Source organism: Sciurus vulgaris (genome assembly GCF_902686455.1).
Source record: "Sciurus vulgaris genome assembly, chromosome: 9".
Classification (NCBI taxonomy): domain Eukaryota; kingdom Metazoa; phylum Chordata; class Mammalia; order Rodentia; family Sciuridae; genus Sciurus; species Sciurus vulgaris.
The window spans coordinates 53,960,941-53,978,825 of NC_136469.1; the positions used below are offsets into that span (position 1 = coordinate 53,960,941).

Here is a 17,885-nt window from a genome sequence, read left to right on the forward strand (position 1 = left end):
TGTTTATTTAGAAAATAATCCTCAGTCCATGGTTAAAGAACTATGATAATTATCACTTTAAATTTGAAGGATGTAATATAATCTTAGTTCTTCTGTAAGAATAAATCTTCATAGTGAAGATAGTGGTCCCATACATTCAGTTAATTTTTTGTCTTCTTACATGTAATATCTATTAGCATTCAGAAAATTATGCTTTTTGTATGCTTCCGGTGTTTTTTAGGAACACCTACTCATTGCTATTTCTTAGCAATCAAAATGGCTATAAGACAAGATCAGAACCAGTCTCTGAACTGGCAAAAGCTGTGTGAAAATGCAAATGTTCCATGGAACAGGGTGCCTCTTGCTCAGTTAGGCACTGGGTAAAGATTGCAGCTGTTTTGGTTCACACGTTTCTTGATTTCAGATAGTTGACCTTAGAGCTGTTTGAATAGAAATGGTAACATTTTATTTTTAAACCCCTTAATATTGTTTATCTAGAAAACTTTTGAATAAATAGGCAATAGATTTTTTTGTAATTCACACAAAATCCAACTCAGTTTGGTGTGTATAACAATGTGCTGGGCCAGGTAGTTTTAAAGTCAGTTTCCAAGGACATATTGCCAGATATTTTATTTTGTATATCTTGGCTGGGACCCAGATGATTCTAAAGAGAGAGATTCAAGAATCACACTGTGAGAAATATTGCCCAATTCTACTTCCCCATAACCAATCCTTTCTCATGCTGTTTTGCTGGAATATGTTGCTGTCCTTTTTCTGCCTTATAAAATTCTGTTTATTTTTAAGGACTAGCTCAAAAGTGACTACTTCCATGAATCATTCCTTCATTGCTCTTCTTCCCACTGTAGAAAATTAATTTTTCCCTCCTGTGTGCTCTTGTAACCCTAAGTAATTAGTTAAGCAATTCTATCTATTGATGAATTTCATGTATCTAAGATTGTTTTGGTCATAATAATAATAATAGCTAATATTTATTAAACACTATGTTCCAAACACTATGTCAGAGCCTTTCTTCCTCCTTCTCATTTTAATATTTATACAATCCTGTGGACTACTTATTGTGATCAATTCCATTTTGGAGATAAACAGAAGCTTCAGGAGTGTGGCAGTCTGTTGACATTCCCTATTGTCCTTTTTCTGCTAGAACCCACACCTCTAATTTAAGTTGGATACGTGACTGACCTATCAAGACAGTTCCAAGATTTCCTTGCAGGTAGCTCCACCCATCTTACTGTTTGGGTGACTAGGATGTGAGTGAAGAGTGTTTCATTTCTAAGTCTTAGCCTTGTAATATTGTCCTTAGGACTTGAATGAAGACATGGCAATGACCCAACCTCAATCAGGCAGATGAGACAATGTGTTTAGGAATTAAACTGGATACACTGGGTTCCTGAAGGTTCTTATTAAGCAGAGTTCATCTGTTCACATCTCAGGCTATTGTTACAGAGAGAAATAAATGGCTATGGGACTTCAGCTACTATGCACAGCCTTTATCCTAACATAGGGGTTTAGAGAAACTTACCCATGTTTATAGGTGAGATCAGTATTCAAACCCAAGCAAACTGAATTCAGAACCTACACCTGTTCATCTTTGTATGTCCAATCTCTTACACAGTGCCTGGTATATGAGAGTTCAATACATGTATGATGAATTGAATAGAATCTTCCTCTTGGGTAATAGCTTTAAACCCTAACTCTACCAATATTTCACCTGAGCTGCTGACAAGTGCAAAATTGATTGATTTGAGATTTATCTCTTCTCCAGTCCAGCCTATGCAGCTGATTTTCTGATTAACAGTGAAATGCTTCATTGCTGACAGGACATCCTCTAAAAAGATTAAGGGGAAAAATCTAATTAATATCCCTTCAGGCTCCTTTAACTACAATTCACTTTTAGTTCACAATTGAAAAATATAAGAAACTGATGATAAATATGCTAAAGAATATTTTAAATACCTGCTCCCAATTAGAACCTACCCTATTGTTCCTCAGTAGAATTGTCTTGAGTCAGAAATAAAATCTCAAAGAGTGGAGAAGAAATGTTTGCACTAAATGTATACGTGCCTACAGGACACAATAATCTCTTCTTAAATGAATTCCCAATTTGATTTTATTATTATTGTCTTTAGTTGAAACGTCCTGACTGCCCTTTCCTTTATCTGTTACCATACACCATAAATGTCCCAAACTTCCCATATTGAAAGGAAGGGCCTCTTGTATGCAATGGATCTAGCGAGCCCCTGGAAGGATATAAGGAAGTGAATACAAGCCATGTATTCTAGGAGTGTTCATATTGGTTATGGTATTATATGGGGGCTATCATATGGTAAAGTCAGTGCAACCACCAAAGAAAATGAGAACAAGGCTTGGAAACAGGTCTGAGAGAGCAAGTTATCTCATGCCACATGGAGCCACAGGGGAAGTGCCAGGTTTTGGTCAAGTGGCAGAAGACAGGAGTGAAGAGAAAGTCTAGGCCAGAGTCTACATTGGGATTTTCTTGGGAAGTGCAAAGCAGGGCAGAGTAAATGGGATTGGCTGCTTCGAATAATTCCCATGGGCTCTGGGTTATGGGACTAATCCCTCGTTGTTTCACTACTGGCTGTGGAATGATTTAGGACAGCAGAAATATTGGTTCAGTGTATAAGAGTTAAAAGAGGATGTGAATGGAGCTATAGATGGAATTGGGTGGTCTCTGAGAGTTGTTTTTCCAGCTATTTGCTCTCAAAGAATTGCCTAGCTCTGGAAGGGGCAGTCTCTCCTAAAATACCAGCAAGTTATTTTATGTTGAAACATTATAAAATACAGAAAGTTAAAAAAACATGATTGATACAGCATGTATGAAGGAGTTTACACCCTCATGGGAAGTAAGACATCTGAACTGTCAAAGGCACATAGTAATATAAGACAATGATATAAAGCAATAATGATGATGATTATGCTACTCTTTACAGCCAGTATATACTGAGTGTTTACACCCTGGGGTAAGTGCATTCTTTATATATGAATCATTTCATTTAATTGTCACAACCTTCCCATGTGTCAAGTACTAATATAATCCCCAATGTACAGACTATACCATTAAATTTAAGCTGTGTACCCAAAGACAAATATTTATTAAGTGGCAGAGATGGGATTCAAAGAATGATTTAGATAACTTCAAAGACCTTGCTCTTAATTTCTGCCCTATGCCATCTCCTGCAAATATGAATAGTGCCAAGACTGGAATCTAGAGAACAGATTTATTAGACATTTGAAGAAGGAAGAAACCTCTTCTACTTACATAGTGAGAAAGCTGAAAAGACTTCGTGAAAAAAGGAAAAAAGACCACAGCAACTAGGTAGTGAGATTGATAAAATAAGCTATCTGAGTCCCATGCTAAACCACAATGCAGTTGCTTCTAGTTCAAACTAAAAACTTTTAGAGATGTTAAAATAATAAGTGATGAGAATAAGCAAATGGGAAGGAAAAAAATAATGTCAAATATAGTGTGCCCAGAATTGTGCTTCCTAATTTCAACTAAAGCCACCTTAGTATTAACACAGTGGAACCACCATGAACCTTCTATCTTATGATTCTCAAAGTGTGTTCCATTGATCACTAACTTGAAGGTCATTAGCTTCCAAACACCTGGAATGTTTGTAAAAATTCAAACTTCTAGGTTGCACCCTTGAATCAGGTGGAAGCCTAGAATCTGTTCAGCAAGCTCCTCAGATAATTCTTCTTAAGCACATTAAAGTTTAAGAGCCTTTACTAATCCATCCATTATTTATTAGGAGTTGAGATGAAAGTGGTTCCAGCCAGGCTAAATACCTGACAAAAAACGGTTACCCACTAGTACAACCTGCACCTGGGGAGTGGGGAGAGCCATGGTAAGGGGTAAGAAAAACATCGCACTAACTTATGCATCTAAACCCTTCTTTTTTTTTTTTTAATAGGTGAAATAAAGATAAAATGTATATCCAGGGAATCCTAAAGGAAAGTGAGATTTTTAAAAGGGAAAAATATTAGAGATGGAAGGAGGAGATTTTCTTGAGGAAGATTGTGTGCTGGTTGATGGGGAGTTTCAGGACTCCTGAGGCATCTTGTACCCCATGTCCTCATATCCTTCTTTCTTCTTTGCCTCTGGAGTGAAAATCACAGCCAAGAAAGTGTCAAAACTATCCCAGTCATACTCCCATCCCCATCTTCCCCCAAGGGAGAAAACAAGGAAGAGCATAAGGCAATTAACTATGATTCTCTACATTCTCGATATAATTCTGGTAACAAGAAAACAAAACCTCACAAAAATGTCAGTGTTCATGTTCCCTAGGGAAATGTAGGTGGTACAAAATGAAAAATTACCTGTGATTCTCCTCTGGTCAGAATCTTTAGATGATTTGTCACTCTTTTTGATTTCTTGCTAATTGAATGAATATTTAGTTTAGATAATTTGTCTTTAAGAGATTCATCCTCATCATTCTTCTTGTATTTTAGAACTGAAAAAAAGAAGAATGCAATGACATATCAGACCACGTGCAGCATGCATTTCACTCAGAGTTTTTAAGGTCAGTATTTACATTCAAGATAGAAATCTATATAGGTTTTGATTCTCTTCCGTAGGTGCCATGTGCTAGAGCCCCTAGTTTATCCCAGGCATCCTTCTTACCTTCAGAAACAGCCTGTTCAAGGATATGGCTCCTCAAGGTCCAAGATTAATTTATCTCCCCATTCAAGACATCCCTGATCCTGGGAAAAAAACCTTTCACTCTTCTCAGATAACACATCTATTATCTGAGACCTCCAGGATGGGGACTCTGACCCTAAATGATGACAACTGCATTCATCACAAGGCAATCTCAGATGCTGAAGTGGCTCTTCCCTAACAGACATTTGGTGCAAGTTGAGTAACCATTGACTTTACTTATTTATCTTTCAAATCATTTCCAATTCTCATTTTGTTCAAAATGTTTAAAATTCCTACCATCCAGTGATGGTAAGGATGTAGGAAGATGAACAATTGTATCCACTGCTGATGAGGATTAAACCAACACAGTTTTTGTAGAGAAAGGTATGGTAGTATCTAACAAAATGAAAATATTTGTAGTCTCTGACCAGAAAGTTCATGCAGATAAATCTGCTTTTCATAATCAAGCATATGAAGTTTTGCTCTGTTTATTGCAGCTATTTTCCATCAATGAGATATTGGAAATAATCTAAAAGTTTATCCACAGAGCAACAGTTTAATAAATGATCCACTCATAATTCGAATAGTATGGGGCCAACAAAGAAGGCATATAAACTGGAAGAATGTTCATGATATATGATGAAGTTTCAAGAAACAAAAGTCACACCATCCATGCTGCTGGGAGCAAAGAAGGAAGGAAAGAGAGAGTCTGAAGAAAATGTAATAAAATGTTAGCTCTAAGACTTTGAAGTAGTTTAAGCCAACAGAAACATATAAAAAGTAATATAACAACAGTTATTCACCTCCCAGTTATGTCAATTCTTAATATTTTATCATTTCCAATTTAAAAAAAATTTTTTTAATTCCCTAATAATTGAAGCCTGATCCCCATCTTTGATTCTTAAAGGGAATTGTTATCCTAAATAATGGGATTCATTATTTTGCTATTTTTATTCCTTTACTGTGTATGGAATTAACACAATACATGGTATTATTTATAAAAAATGGTAACATATTGCACATATTCTTCTCTCATTTGCTAAGTTACATTTTTTTAAAACTCAGAATTCTGTTGTTGGGACTAACCCAATCAGTGCCTATTTCTATTTTATTAGTTTTTAAATCTTTTCATGGTATCATAGTGTAAAATGCACAGTTTCTCCATTAATCTGAATAATTACATAAACTTTTAAAAAATTTATGAACAGTGCTATTACTAGTACATTTTTGAGCACATGGGCAAGAATTTCTCTAGGGAAAATTCCTAGAAATTCATTTTCTGCATCTCTGGTGTGTGCATCTTCAACTGTAGTAGATTCTGTCAAACTTTTTCTCTAAGGTGGTGGCTCCTATTTAAGTTCTCATCTGCAGATTGAAATGCAGCACTAAGTCATAGTATTATCCATTCAAAAATTGTTTTTTTGTCAATCTATTGTATTGGAGTGCTGTGTCATTGTGATTTTGATTTTCATTTCCTGATAATTAGTGAAGCATAGGATTGTAATACCATCTGGTCTTTCTGTGAATTTATTTTTATTTTTAACATTTTGCATTAAAATATTTTATTATTGATTTATATTAATAATTACGAATTCTAGTCAGTAATTTCTTGAGTACTTTTTATTCAATTATGATGCCTTTTTACTGTATAATTTTCATTTCTATTCTATTCTTTTCTTTATAATTTTAATTTATTAACATACATATATTACCAGAAAATTAAATCACTTAAAACAAATAAACTGGTTGAGTCATTGAAATCTAGAGTACTAGCATTGCTTTCATGTCAGATTGAGATTTCATATTAGAAGTAAAAAACAGTGTAAACCTTTAGGGAAAGAAATTACACTGAGAAAGGACCCAGGTCTAGCCAAACCACTGATACTTCTGGAATATACAGGGACCATGAAATATCTCCTGTTCTGAAATCTACATTTGACATCTGACTTTAATTTTATATCTTAGCTTAAAAATAGTTACCAATCATTTGTTACTTCTAGAAAGACATATATTTGCCCCTATCAAAAAAGCAATTATTGCCCCCAAATCTCCCTTCATTATGTGTCAGGACCATGAGTCCAAAGTACTAGATGGGTCCCTTCATCTGGATCTATTCCTATTCCAACCAATTCCAACATTACCTTCCCATGGCTACAGCGCTTGGCCATGTCTTCTCACCAAACAGACCTTCAGTAGGACTGTATGCTTTGGGTATCTTCAGTTCACAATATACGACCAAGACTAAATAGTTGAGTATAGCTGTTTGATTTTTTCTTTTTGTTGGATTTTTTTGTGCTGCCTGATTTTCTCCTAAACCCGGCTATCAAGGAAAAAACTACATTATCCAAGTATTGATATGGATAGTCAACAGCAACTGCTGTAACCACTTAGACTCTGTGATTCTCAGAAATATAAACATGACAGTCATGGAAAACACAAGATGCATCATACTTCTTCCTACCTAAATCTTTCCTTCTTTTAAATTCATTGATGTTCACATTAATGTCCTTCACAGCAGCAAAGGCATCCTCCAGTGCTTTGTAATCTGGGTGAGAAGGAGGGGTAGAATTCCGAAGTTCACACAGTAATAGGGGGTATTTCATCACACGCTGAATTGGTTTGATCATCAAAGAGCCCATGTCCAATAAGTTCGATTTGCCTCTGTAACAAAGATAAATATCGGTTTTACAAACAGAATATGTTTTTTCATGACAACCAAGAAAAATGCATTTTCCTTATGGTATTTTTGTGATTAGCGAGGAAAATAGGCTCATTATTTAAAAACCTAAACAGATGACTTGGCAAAGTATGGTCAAAAGAAAATACTCTCCTCTCTCTTAAAATTGAGAAGTTGCATTTACAATGTTATAGAGGTGCCATCACAATTTCCAAAAGATTGATAATAAACACAAGTTATTAATTATTAATGTTATTATATTTATTAATATTATATTATATTATCTATTATTATTACCATCGCTATCCCTAATTATTGCTATCACACAGTGACTTTCCATTTGAAATTCTTTGCCAACAGATCCAGTAATTTCACAAAAAGTGAGCACTCATGCTTGACTTTTCTCATGCTTGACTTTTCCTTTGGGTGCTTCTGAGATGAGAAGAGAGCCCTTCCACTGGCCAGGCAATTGACAGGAGGAAAGGTACTATAAGATTGGTCAAGCCACTGTCCAGCCCACAGCCATTGATCTTTCACCCAGAAGGCAGGAATTTCTAAAAGCTTCTTTATTCAAACAGATAAACAGATGCTATGGATAGGAAATACACTATTTTCAAATACCAGGAAGTGGATTTTTCATATTTCTTTTTTTTTTTTTTTTTTTTTTGGTGGGGGGGATTACTAGAGATTGAACTCAAGGCCTTAACCACTGAGTCACATTTCCAAACCCCTTTTTATTTATTTATTTTTTATTTTGAGACAGGCTTTTGCTAAGTTGCTTAGGGTCTCGCTAAGTTTCTGAGACTAGCTTTGAACTTGCGATCCTCCTGAGACACTGGGAACACAGGCATGTGCCACCGGGCCTGGCATCACACTTCTGTTTTATAAGTACTGATATGAATAGTCAATATGTCACATAATTTGAAAATAAAAGGAATACAAAAATGTTGAACAAAATTAGAAAAACTGTGTCATTAGAAAAGGTCAGAAGCCACCTTAGAGACCATCTAATTCAACTTTTCATTGATAAATGAGTGGTCAAGTGTACATGCACACATGCATGCAGACACACACAGGTGCACAACAGACACACGCCAGTCACCATTCCACCTCCCAACTTTATTGTCATCTTAGCACTTATCACTCTCTGGAGTCATCTTGTTTCTTTACTTACCAGTTTATGATCGACTCCTCTGTGACCACTGTATCTCCACCAGGACCTACCTTATTCTCTCAGCGTACCATTACAGTCTGAGAAATGATAGATTTCTCATATTTTTCACAATGTGCTTTTATTTTGTATTGAAATTCCCCCCCAAATTTCACAATGATTGACTAAAGGAGGACTTTTGTTTATATTCTGAGGATATTATGATAGCATAACAGAGACAAAGACTAAAACTAACTAAAAGGCAACATTTTTAAAAGTTGGAAAAAATATTAAAGGTTTGCAAGGGGTGAGTAATTGCCTTAATATACTTTCTTGTACTTCTCACCCATTTGGAAAGGCAGGAAGGAAGGTAAGAAAAAGGGTGACAGAGAGAGAAAAAGAGAATCAGAATTGGGAGAAGGAGAAAGAGACTGATTATTGGTTTCCAAAAGAACTAAGTGAGGCAAATAGAAAAAGGAAAATAAGTATGCGTAGAAAAATATAACCAAAACTTTTTCTAAGTGATGGCATTTTAGTACCAGAATCTTAAAGCATTTCCTGATATATATGCATAGATTTTTCATCAATACATTTTACATACTTAAGCAGAAATAATTCTGTTAATAAGTCAGGACTGTGGAAGATACTAAATTGATTAGAGAGAGTTATAGCATCTATATGATTATGATCAGAATTTCTTCTGAATTTTTTCTTTGATTATCACCAAATATTAATTTATTTAATGTTATATAAATCACTGACAATACTATAAAAATATGAATATAATCAAATATTTTAATCAAATAAAATCCAAATTCAATAGAATAGTTGATTAGCATGGTCTATTGTTTTATATACATACATATATAGGTACCTATATAAACATAGAACCACATCTATTTTTAACTTAAAAAAAAAAAAACCCAAAACCCAAATGAATTGAAGTTTGTATTTGTAGCTCTTAGCTGCCCTTCTTTCTCCCTTATCTAGATCTGTCACAAAACCCAACCCAGATCCTTTAGTTGTATCCAAATGTTATTGTTACTTCTTTCCATAATTCTTTGGCATCAAAGTTCTATTTGGTCCCCTTTATGTTTCAAATGACAATAATCACAATTATAAATGATTACTGTTTCCTTTTAAATGATCATAGATACAAGACTTAAAATGTTTTTCTCAAAAATGAGGCACTTTTGTCTTCACCTACACTTTACATAGTTGCCCAAGTGATGAGAAATGATGTTCCAATATCTACATCAGACAGACAAGAAAAATGGTAGAAATGATAGAGGATGCATTATAAAATAATGACACTCCAGGCCCTCAGTGTCATAAAGTTCACTCTGCCTAATCCCACCTAGTAGGATTAAGTTTTGATAACCATGTGAAGCAGATGAGTCTGGTGTGTGATATAAAGGACAGCAGCCAGGAATCCATTTATCACCTGCTTGCCCCACAGTAAGTAACCAAATGTGTAACAATTCCCCATATTGGACTGAAATGTAAGGTAGTTATTAATTTGCAATTCTTTTTTGTCTTCTTTTGCCTTATCACAAATACTTTGGCAAGTATTTAGTGCCATAAGTAGCTACACTAATCTCATTATGAATTATTATTGGAACTTTACAAAGTGAAGTAAACACAGCTTTGTTTTAGCAGCATCTAGTTTGGCTGCAAAGAGCTGCACATCAAGTATAAGAAAAAATGCACAATTAAAATATAAATGACATTTAAAAATGTGAAAACTAGCAGGAAAGAGAAAAAATCAAATTTTCAACATGAGGTATATCTGCTTTTTTAATTATGGGAAAAAAGGAGAAGAAAAACTATGTAACTATTGACCTATTTTCTGTATTTCATTGACCACAAGGAGCCTAAATTTAATATTTGTTTTACCATAGCCACAACCATCCATACTGTCATTGATCTTTTTTCTAATTTATTCTCCTTTTAAAATCTGAATCAGTTAAGAGAAACTGTGCACAGTAATAAACAAATGGCATTTGCTATAAATAAAAATAGAAAATAAACACACAACTACTAAAAAATTTTAGGGCTGGGGATATAGTTCATGGGCTGGGGATATAGCTCAGTTGATAAGGTGCTTGCCTCACAAGCACAAGGCCCTGGGTTCAATCCCCAGCACCACACACACAAAAAAGAAAATTTAGAAGATGTAAAGAATATGAATGAATGGTACCTGATATAGCAAACAAGAGAGAGCCAATATTTAATCATCCCCCAAAAGTTTATTAATTAGGTCACTAAGTATATATTGAAATGGGGAGTAAAGGGTTGGGTATCAAAATAAGGATCAATTAAAAACCTGTCTCAGAAACTACCTAATTCTCAAGTAAAGAATAATAAGGGAGATATTTTTAAGGACTAAGAAAGAGAGCCCTTGAAAACTAAATAAAAAATAATATCAATAAAAACTCCCACATGTCAGAAAAAAAAAAAAAGCTCAGGAACTTTCCAGAGGAGAAGAGTAAAAATGTGAAGGGATGGAAAATATGAGAAAAATCAAGAACAGGTCTAGGGAATAAACATCTAAAAATAGAACTTCCCAAAAGAGAACAAATATGAGAAGGAAGTCATCAGTAAAATAATTTAAGAAAAATGCATATGTTAACGGGTTGAAAGAACTCACTAAGTGTTCAGAGCAAAGGATGAGACGGAATCACACCTTGCAATTCATGAAACTTCAGAAAACTGGGGACAAGCCTCCAGAGAAACACATTGGTATAAGCAGATGACTAGGAATCAGAATAAGCTTCTGATTTCTCATATCAACACTGAAAGCTAGAAAGTGATGAAGAATTACCTTTAAATTCCGAAGATTTTCAATTTAGAATTCTATACAAAACCAAACTATTAATCACATGTGAGGGTAAAATAAACATGTTTTGAGTACAAAAATTCTTAAAATTTTACTTCCCATGAATCCATTGAGGTATGAAGGAAACAAAGGACGTACTACAACAAAATGAGGGGAATCAATATATAAAGAAGCTAAGAGAAGCTTGAGGATGATGGGCAGAAGGTACCTGAAAGACTTGTGCTCAGTGTCAGCACTCCAAACGCCACAGGCCTGAAGGCTTTGGGAGAGGCTCTTTAGGGAAACGAAATTGATACCAGACATAAGACATCTGCTTATCTTGGAAGATGACTTAGTTACCTGGTCATGAGTTTGTTATAAATGATTTATACAAAGAACACTGAGATGAAGAGGCGGAAGAGAAGGAGGAAGATGAGGAGAATCAACAATTGTCAACTTTCAGGAAAATAGTACTTTATGCCAAAATTCAACTCTGAAATGTACCCAGATATGATATAATTGCTCAAACACTGATTATAGATTAGCCAAATTATAGAGAGAATGGAGAGTTGGGAAGGGTGTGTGTGTGTGTGCGCGTGTTAGAGATGGGGATCAGAAAGATAGATTCTTGTCTTCCACAGGGGAAATTCAATATGTGATACCTGAATAGGAAAAAAGTCAGCATGCTGTTAGAGTCATAAAGATAAATATCAAAATAGCTGTGTGTGGGGGCCCATGTCTGTAATCCCAGTGGCTCGGGAGGACAAGGCAGGAGGATCTCGAGTTTAAAGTCAGCCTCAGCAAAAGTGAGGTGCTAAGCGACTCAGTGAGATCCTGTCTCTAAATAAAATACAAAATAGGACTGGGGATGTGGCTCAGTGGTTGAGTGCCTTGGAGTTCAATCCCTGGTACCAAAAAAAAAAAAAAAAAAAAAAAAGAAGACGACGATAAATACCAAAATAAACAGCTAAAAGACACAAAAATAGTGTGTCCTAGTGAGGAGTATTTAAGGACAAAAAGAAGGGACCCATTTTTTTATAACAAATATTGTAGAACTATTTTCCTCATTAGAATGTATCATTTGGGGAAAAAATGAGAAAGTTTTTAAAAAGATGAAACATAAGAATACTTACAAAAATTATGAAAAACTAAAGTGCTAAGTTGACACTAGTCATACCTATTATTAAAATACAAAAATGAGTGTTTTTCAAGATGGTGGACTAGAGGATGACTGCATTTCATGTCGCTCCAGGACTCAGGATTCAAGAAGATGAGGTATTTAGAGACTCAGAACCAACGAGTGAGTCTCTCCCATTGGGGAGGCGCCACGGACAGGGTGGTAGTCCCAGAACGCAGGGAACTTTGTGAAGTAGAGTTGCCCAACAAGATCCCCATGCTGGAGCGGTGAACTCAGACAACCAAGAGCATTGTAGAATAGGGCCACCCAGCGAGATGCTTGGACACGAAGCAAGGGTTCCAGGACCGTGGGCAGCTTCTTGGAGGAGGGCCAACCAGAGAGACATTTTGGCGCAGGGTGAGGCTCCCTTGCCCAGGAGGTAGGTCCAGCCCCCTGGGAACATTGCAGAGGAGGGCTGCCCAGCCCAGGTGGTAGTTCTGGATCGAGGGGAACTTCTAAGAGGGAAGCTGACCAGTGAGATGTCCCCACTGGTGAGTCTTCCCTCCCAGGCAAGGCTTTCCCACCGGGGCAGTAGAACCAGATTCACAAGCCCAGACTAGCTATGCCTCAGACCACAGTCTTGCTCTCCTTTGGATGACCATCGGTCAACAAGTAGAGGTACTTCTGCCCACCAGCAGGGAATATACCCCACCTGCCTGAACGCCACCACTCCTAGAGGGGCAGCTTCCTTGTGGAGCACTGCATTATCAAGTTCCTCCAAGACTTCAGGCTACTGAAGGCTAGGAGGTGATACATTGGAATTCTACAGGGACACTATAAGTCAATAGAGAAAATCTGCAAAATCTCAGCGTTCCACTGATACCTGACCAATATGAGAAAACAAGGGAATAAAATGTTCCAAACAAAACTAGATGACACGTCAATAAAATCCAATGACATGGCAGAAGAAATGTCAGAAAGGGAGTTCAGAATATACATAATTAAAATGATCAGAGAAGCAAACAATGAGATGAAAGAACAAATGCAGACTTTGAATGATCACACCAATCAACAGTTAAAAGAGCAAATGCGGGAAGCAAAAGATCATTTCAATAAAGAGTTAGAGATATTAAAAAAAAAAGACAGAAATCCTTGAAATGAAGGAAACAATAAACCAAATTAAAAACTCCATAGAAAGCATAACCAATAGGATAGAACACCTGGAAGACAGGACCTCAGATATTGAAGACAAAATATTTAATCTTGAAAATAAAGTTGACCAAACAGAGAAGATGGTAAGAAATCATGAACAGAATCTACAAGAATTATGGGATAACATAAAAAGGCCAAATTTAAGAATTATTGGGGTTTAGGAAGGCACAGAGAAACAAACCAAAGGAATAAACAATCTATTCAATGAAATAATATCAGAAAATTTCCCATACCTGAAGAATGAAATGGAAAATCAAGTACATGAGGCTTATAGGACTCCAAATATACAAAATTACAATAGACCCACACCAAGGCACATTATAATGAAAATACCTAACATACAAAATAAAGGCAGAATTTTAAAGCCTGCGAGAGAAACAAACCAAATTACATTCAGTGGGAAACCAATACAGATATCAGCAGATTTTTCAATCCAGACCCTAAAAGCTAGAAGGGCCTGGAACAACATTTTTCAAGCCCTGAAAGAAAATGAATGCCAACCAAGAATCTTATACCCAGCAAAACTTACCTTCAGATTTGACAACGAAATAAAATCCTTCCATGATAAACAAAAGCTAAAAGAATTTACAAAAAGAAAACCGGCATTACAGAACATTCTCAGCAAAATATTCCATGAGGAAGAGATGAAAAACAATGATGCAAATCAGCGAAGGGAGGAACTATCCTAAAGGAATAGCCAAATAAAGAAGAAACCAAGTAGTCGTGTAAAAAAAAAAAAAAAAAAAAAATGAGCCAAATGACCGGGAATACAAATCATATCTCAATAATAATCCTGAATGTTAATGGCCTGAACTCATCAATCAAAAGACATAGACTGGCAGATTGGATTAAAAAGAAAGATCCAACAATATGCTGCCTGCAGGAGACTCATCTTATAGAAAGAGAAACCCATAGACTAAAGGTGAAAGGATGGGAAAAACATACCACGCACACGGACACAGCAAAAAAGCCAGAGTATCCATACTCATATCAGATAATGCAGACTTCAAGCCAAAGGTAGTCAGAAGGGATACAGAAGGACATTTCATACTGTTTGAGATAAGCATAAATCAGCAAGACATAATAACCATAAATATCTATGCCCCAAACAATGACACATCCATGTATGTCAAACAAATCCTTCTCAATTCCAGAAATCAAATAGACCACAACACAATAATACTAGGTGATTTTAACATACCTCTCTCACCACTGGACAGATCCTCCAAACAAAACTGAACAAAGAAACCATAGATCTCAATAACATAGTCAATAATTTAGATTTAAAGGACACATATAGAATATACCATCCAACAAAGAGTGAATACACTTTCTTCTCAGCATCACACGGATCCTTCTCTAAAATAGACCATATTTTATGCCACAAAGCTAATGTTAGCAAATACAAGAAAATAGAGATACTACCTTGTATTCTATCAGATCATAATGGATTGAAATTAGAAATAAATGACAGAATAAAAAACAGAAACTACTCCAACACCTGGAGATTAAATAATACACTATTGTATGATGAATGGGTAACAGAAGACATCAGGAGGGAAATAAAAAAAAATTCTTAGAGGTAAATGAGAACAAGGAAACAACATATCAAAATCTCTGGGACATTATGAAAGCAGTACTTAGAGGAAAATTTATTTCATGGAGCGTATTCAATAAAAGAAGAAAAAATCAACAAATAAATGACCTAACACTACAGCTCAAAGCCCTAGAAAAAGAAGAACAGAGCAACACCAAAAGTAGTAGAAGATAGGAAATAGTTAAAATCAGAGCTGAAGTCAATGAAATTGAAACAAAAGAAACAATCAACAAAATCGACAAAATAAATAGTTGGTTCTTTGAAAAAATAAACAAAATTGATAAACCCTTAGCCACACTAACAAAGAGAAGACGAGAGAAAACTCAAATTACTAAAATTCGGAATGAGCAAGGAAATATCACAACAAAAACAAGGGAAATACAAAACATAATTAGAAGCTATTTTGAAAATCTCTACTCCAACAAAATAGAAAATCTCGAAGACATCAACAGGTTTCTAGAGACAGATGAAATACCTAAACTGAACCAGGAGGGAATACATAATTTAAATAGATCAATTTCAAGCAATGAAATACAAGAGGTCATCAAAAGCCTACCAGCAAAGAAAAGACCAGGAACAGATGGGTTGTCAGCCAAGTTCTACAAAACCTTTAAAGAAGAGCTCATTCCAATACTTCTCAAAGTATTCCATGAAATAGAAGAGGAGGGAACCCTCCCAAACTAATTCTATGAAGTCAATATCACCCTGATACCTAAAACAGACAGAGACACACAAGGAAAATTTCAGACCAATATCCTTAATTAACATTGATGCAAAAATTCTCAACAAAATCGTAACAAATCGCATACAAAAATATACTAAAAAGATAGTGTACCACGATCAAGTGGGTTTTATCCCAGGGATGCAAGGTTGTTTCAACATCCAGAAATCAATAAATGTAATTCACCATATCAACAGACTTAAAGTCAAGAATCACATGATTATTTTGATAGATGCAGAAAAAGCATTTGATAAAATACAGTATCCCTTCATGCTCAAAACACTGGAAAAAATAGAGATAGTAGGAACATTTCTTAACATTGTAAAAGCCATCTATGCTAAGCCCATGGCCAATATCATTCTAATTGGTGAAAAACTGAAAGCATTCCCCCTAAAAACTGGAACAAGGCAGGGATGCCTTCTTTCACCTCTTCTATTCAACATTGTCCTTGAAACTCTAGCCAGAACAATTAGACAGACCAAAGAAATTAAATGGATACGAATAGGAAAAGAAGAACTCAAACTATCCCTATTTACTGATGACATGATTATATATTTAGAGGAACCAGGAAATTCCACCAGAATACTTTTAGAACTCATAAGTGAATTCAGTAAAGTAGCAGGATATAAACTCAATGCTCATAAATCTAATGCATTTTTATACTTAAGTGATGAATCTTTGGAAAGAGAAGTTAGGAAAATTACCCCATTCACAAAAACCTCAAAAAAATAAAATACTTAGGAATCAATCTAACAGAAGAGGTGAAAGATCTCTACAATGAAAACTACAGAACACTAAAGAAAGAAATTAAGGAAGACCTTAGAAGACGGAAAGATCTCCCATGTTCTTGGATAAGCAGAATTAATATTGTCAAAATGGCCATACTACCAAAAGTGCTATACAGATTCAATGCAATTCCAATTAAAATCCCAATGATGTACCTCACAGAAATAGAGCAAACAATCATGAAATTCATCTAGAAGAATAAGAAACCCAGAATAGCTAAAGCAATCCTTAGCAGGAAGAATGAAACAGGGGGTATCTCAATACCAGAACTTCAACTATACTACAAAGTAATAGTAACAAAAAGGGCATGGTAATGGTACCAAAGTAGACAGGTAGATCAATGGTACAGAATAGAGGACATAGATACAAACCCAAATAAATACAATTTTCTCATACTAGACAAAGGGCCCAAAAATATGCAATGGAGAAAAGATAGCCTCTTCAACAAATGGTGCTGGGAAAACTGGAAATCCACATGCAACAGAATGAAACTAAACCCCTATCTCTCACCCTGCACAAAAATCAACTCACAATGGATCAAGGACCTTGAAATCAGACCAGAGACCCTGCATCTTATAGAAGAAAAAGTAGGTCCAATTCTTCAACGTGTCAGCTTAGGATCAGGCTTCCTTAACAGGAATCCTATAGCACAAGAAATAAAAGCAAGAATCAATAACTTGAATAGATTCAAACTAAAAAGCTTTCTCTCAGCAAAGGAAATTATCATCAATGTGAAGAGAGAGCCTACAGAGTGGGAGAAAATCATTGCCACTCATACTTCAGATAGAGCACTAATTTCCAGAATCTATAAAGAACTCAAAAAACTCTACAGGAAGAATACAAATAATCCAGTCAACAAATGGGCTAAGGAAATGAACAGATACTTCACAGAAGAAGATCTACAAGCAATCAACAGACATATGAAAAAATGTTCACCTTCTTTAGTAATAAGAGAAATGCAAATCAAAACTACCCTAAGATTCCATTTCACCCAAATTAGAATGGCAATTATGAAGAATACAAGCAATAGTAGGTGTTGGTGAGGATGTGGGGAAAAAGATACACTCATACATTGCTGGTGGGGCTGCAAATTAGTGCAGCCACTCTGGAAAGCAGTGTGGAGATTCCTTAGAAAACTTGGAATGGA

At 35.5% G+C, this 17,885-nt stretch overlaps 1 protein-coding gene across 2 annotated transcripts in view; it reads right to left on the reverse strand.

Moving 5' to 3' along the window:
• The window catches only part of ARHGEF38 (Rho guanine nucleotide exchange factor 38), a 167,369-nt gene that overhangs the window by 35,933 nt on the left and 113,551 nt on the right, over positions 1-17,885 (reverse strand). The window contains exons 6-7 of one of the 2 annotated variants that reach the window (XM_079154687.1): positions 7,122-7,321; positions 4,339-4,472 (exon numbers count right to left, since the gene is read on the reverse strand). In XM_079154687.1, coding sequence (XP_079010813.1) covers positions 4,339-4,472; positions 7,122-7,321 — 334 coding nt within the window. Of the gene's footprint in view, positions 1-4,338; positions 4,473-7,121; positions 7,322-17,885 lie in introns of those variants that run through there. The other variant, XM_079154688.1, reaches the window with a different exon arrangement.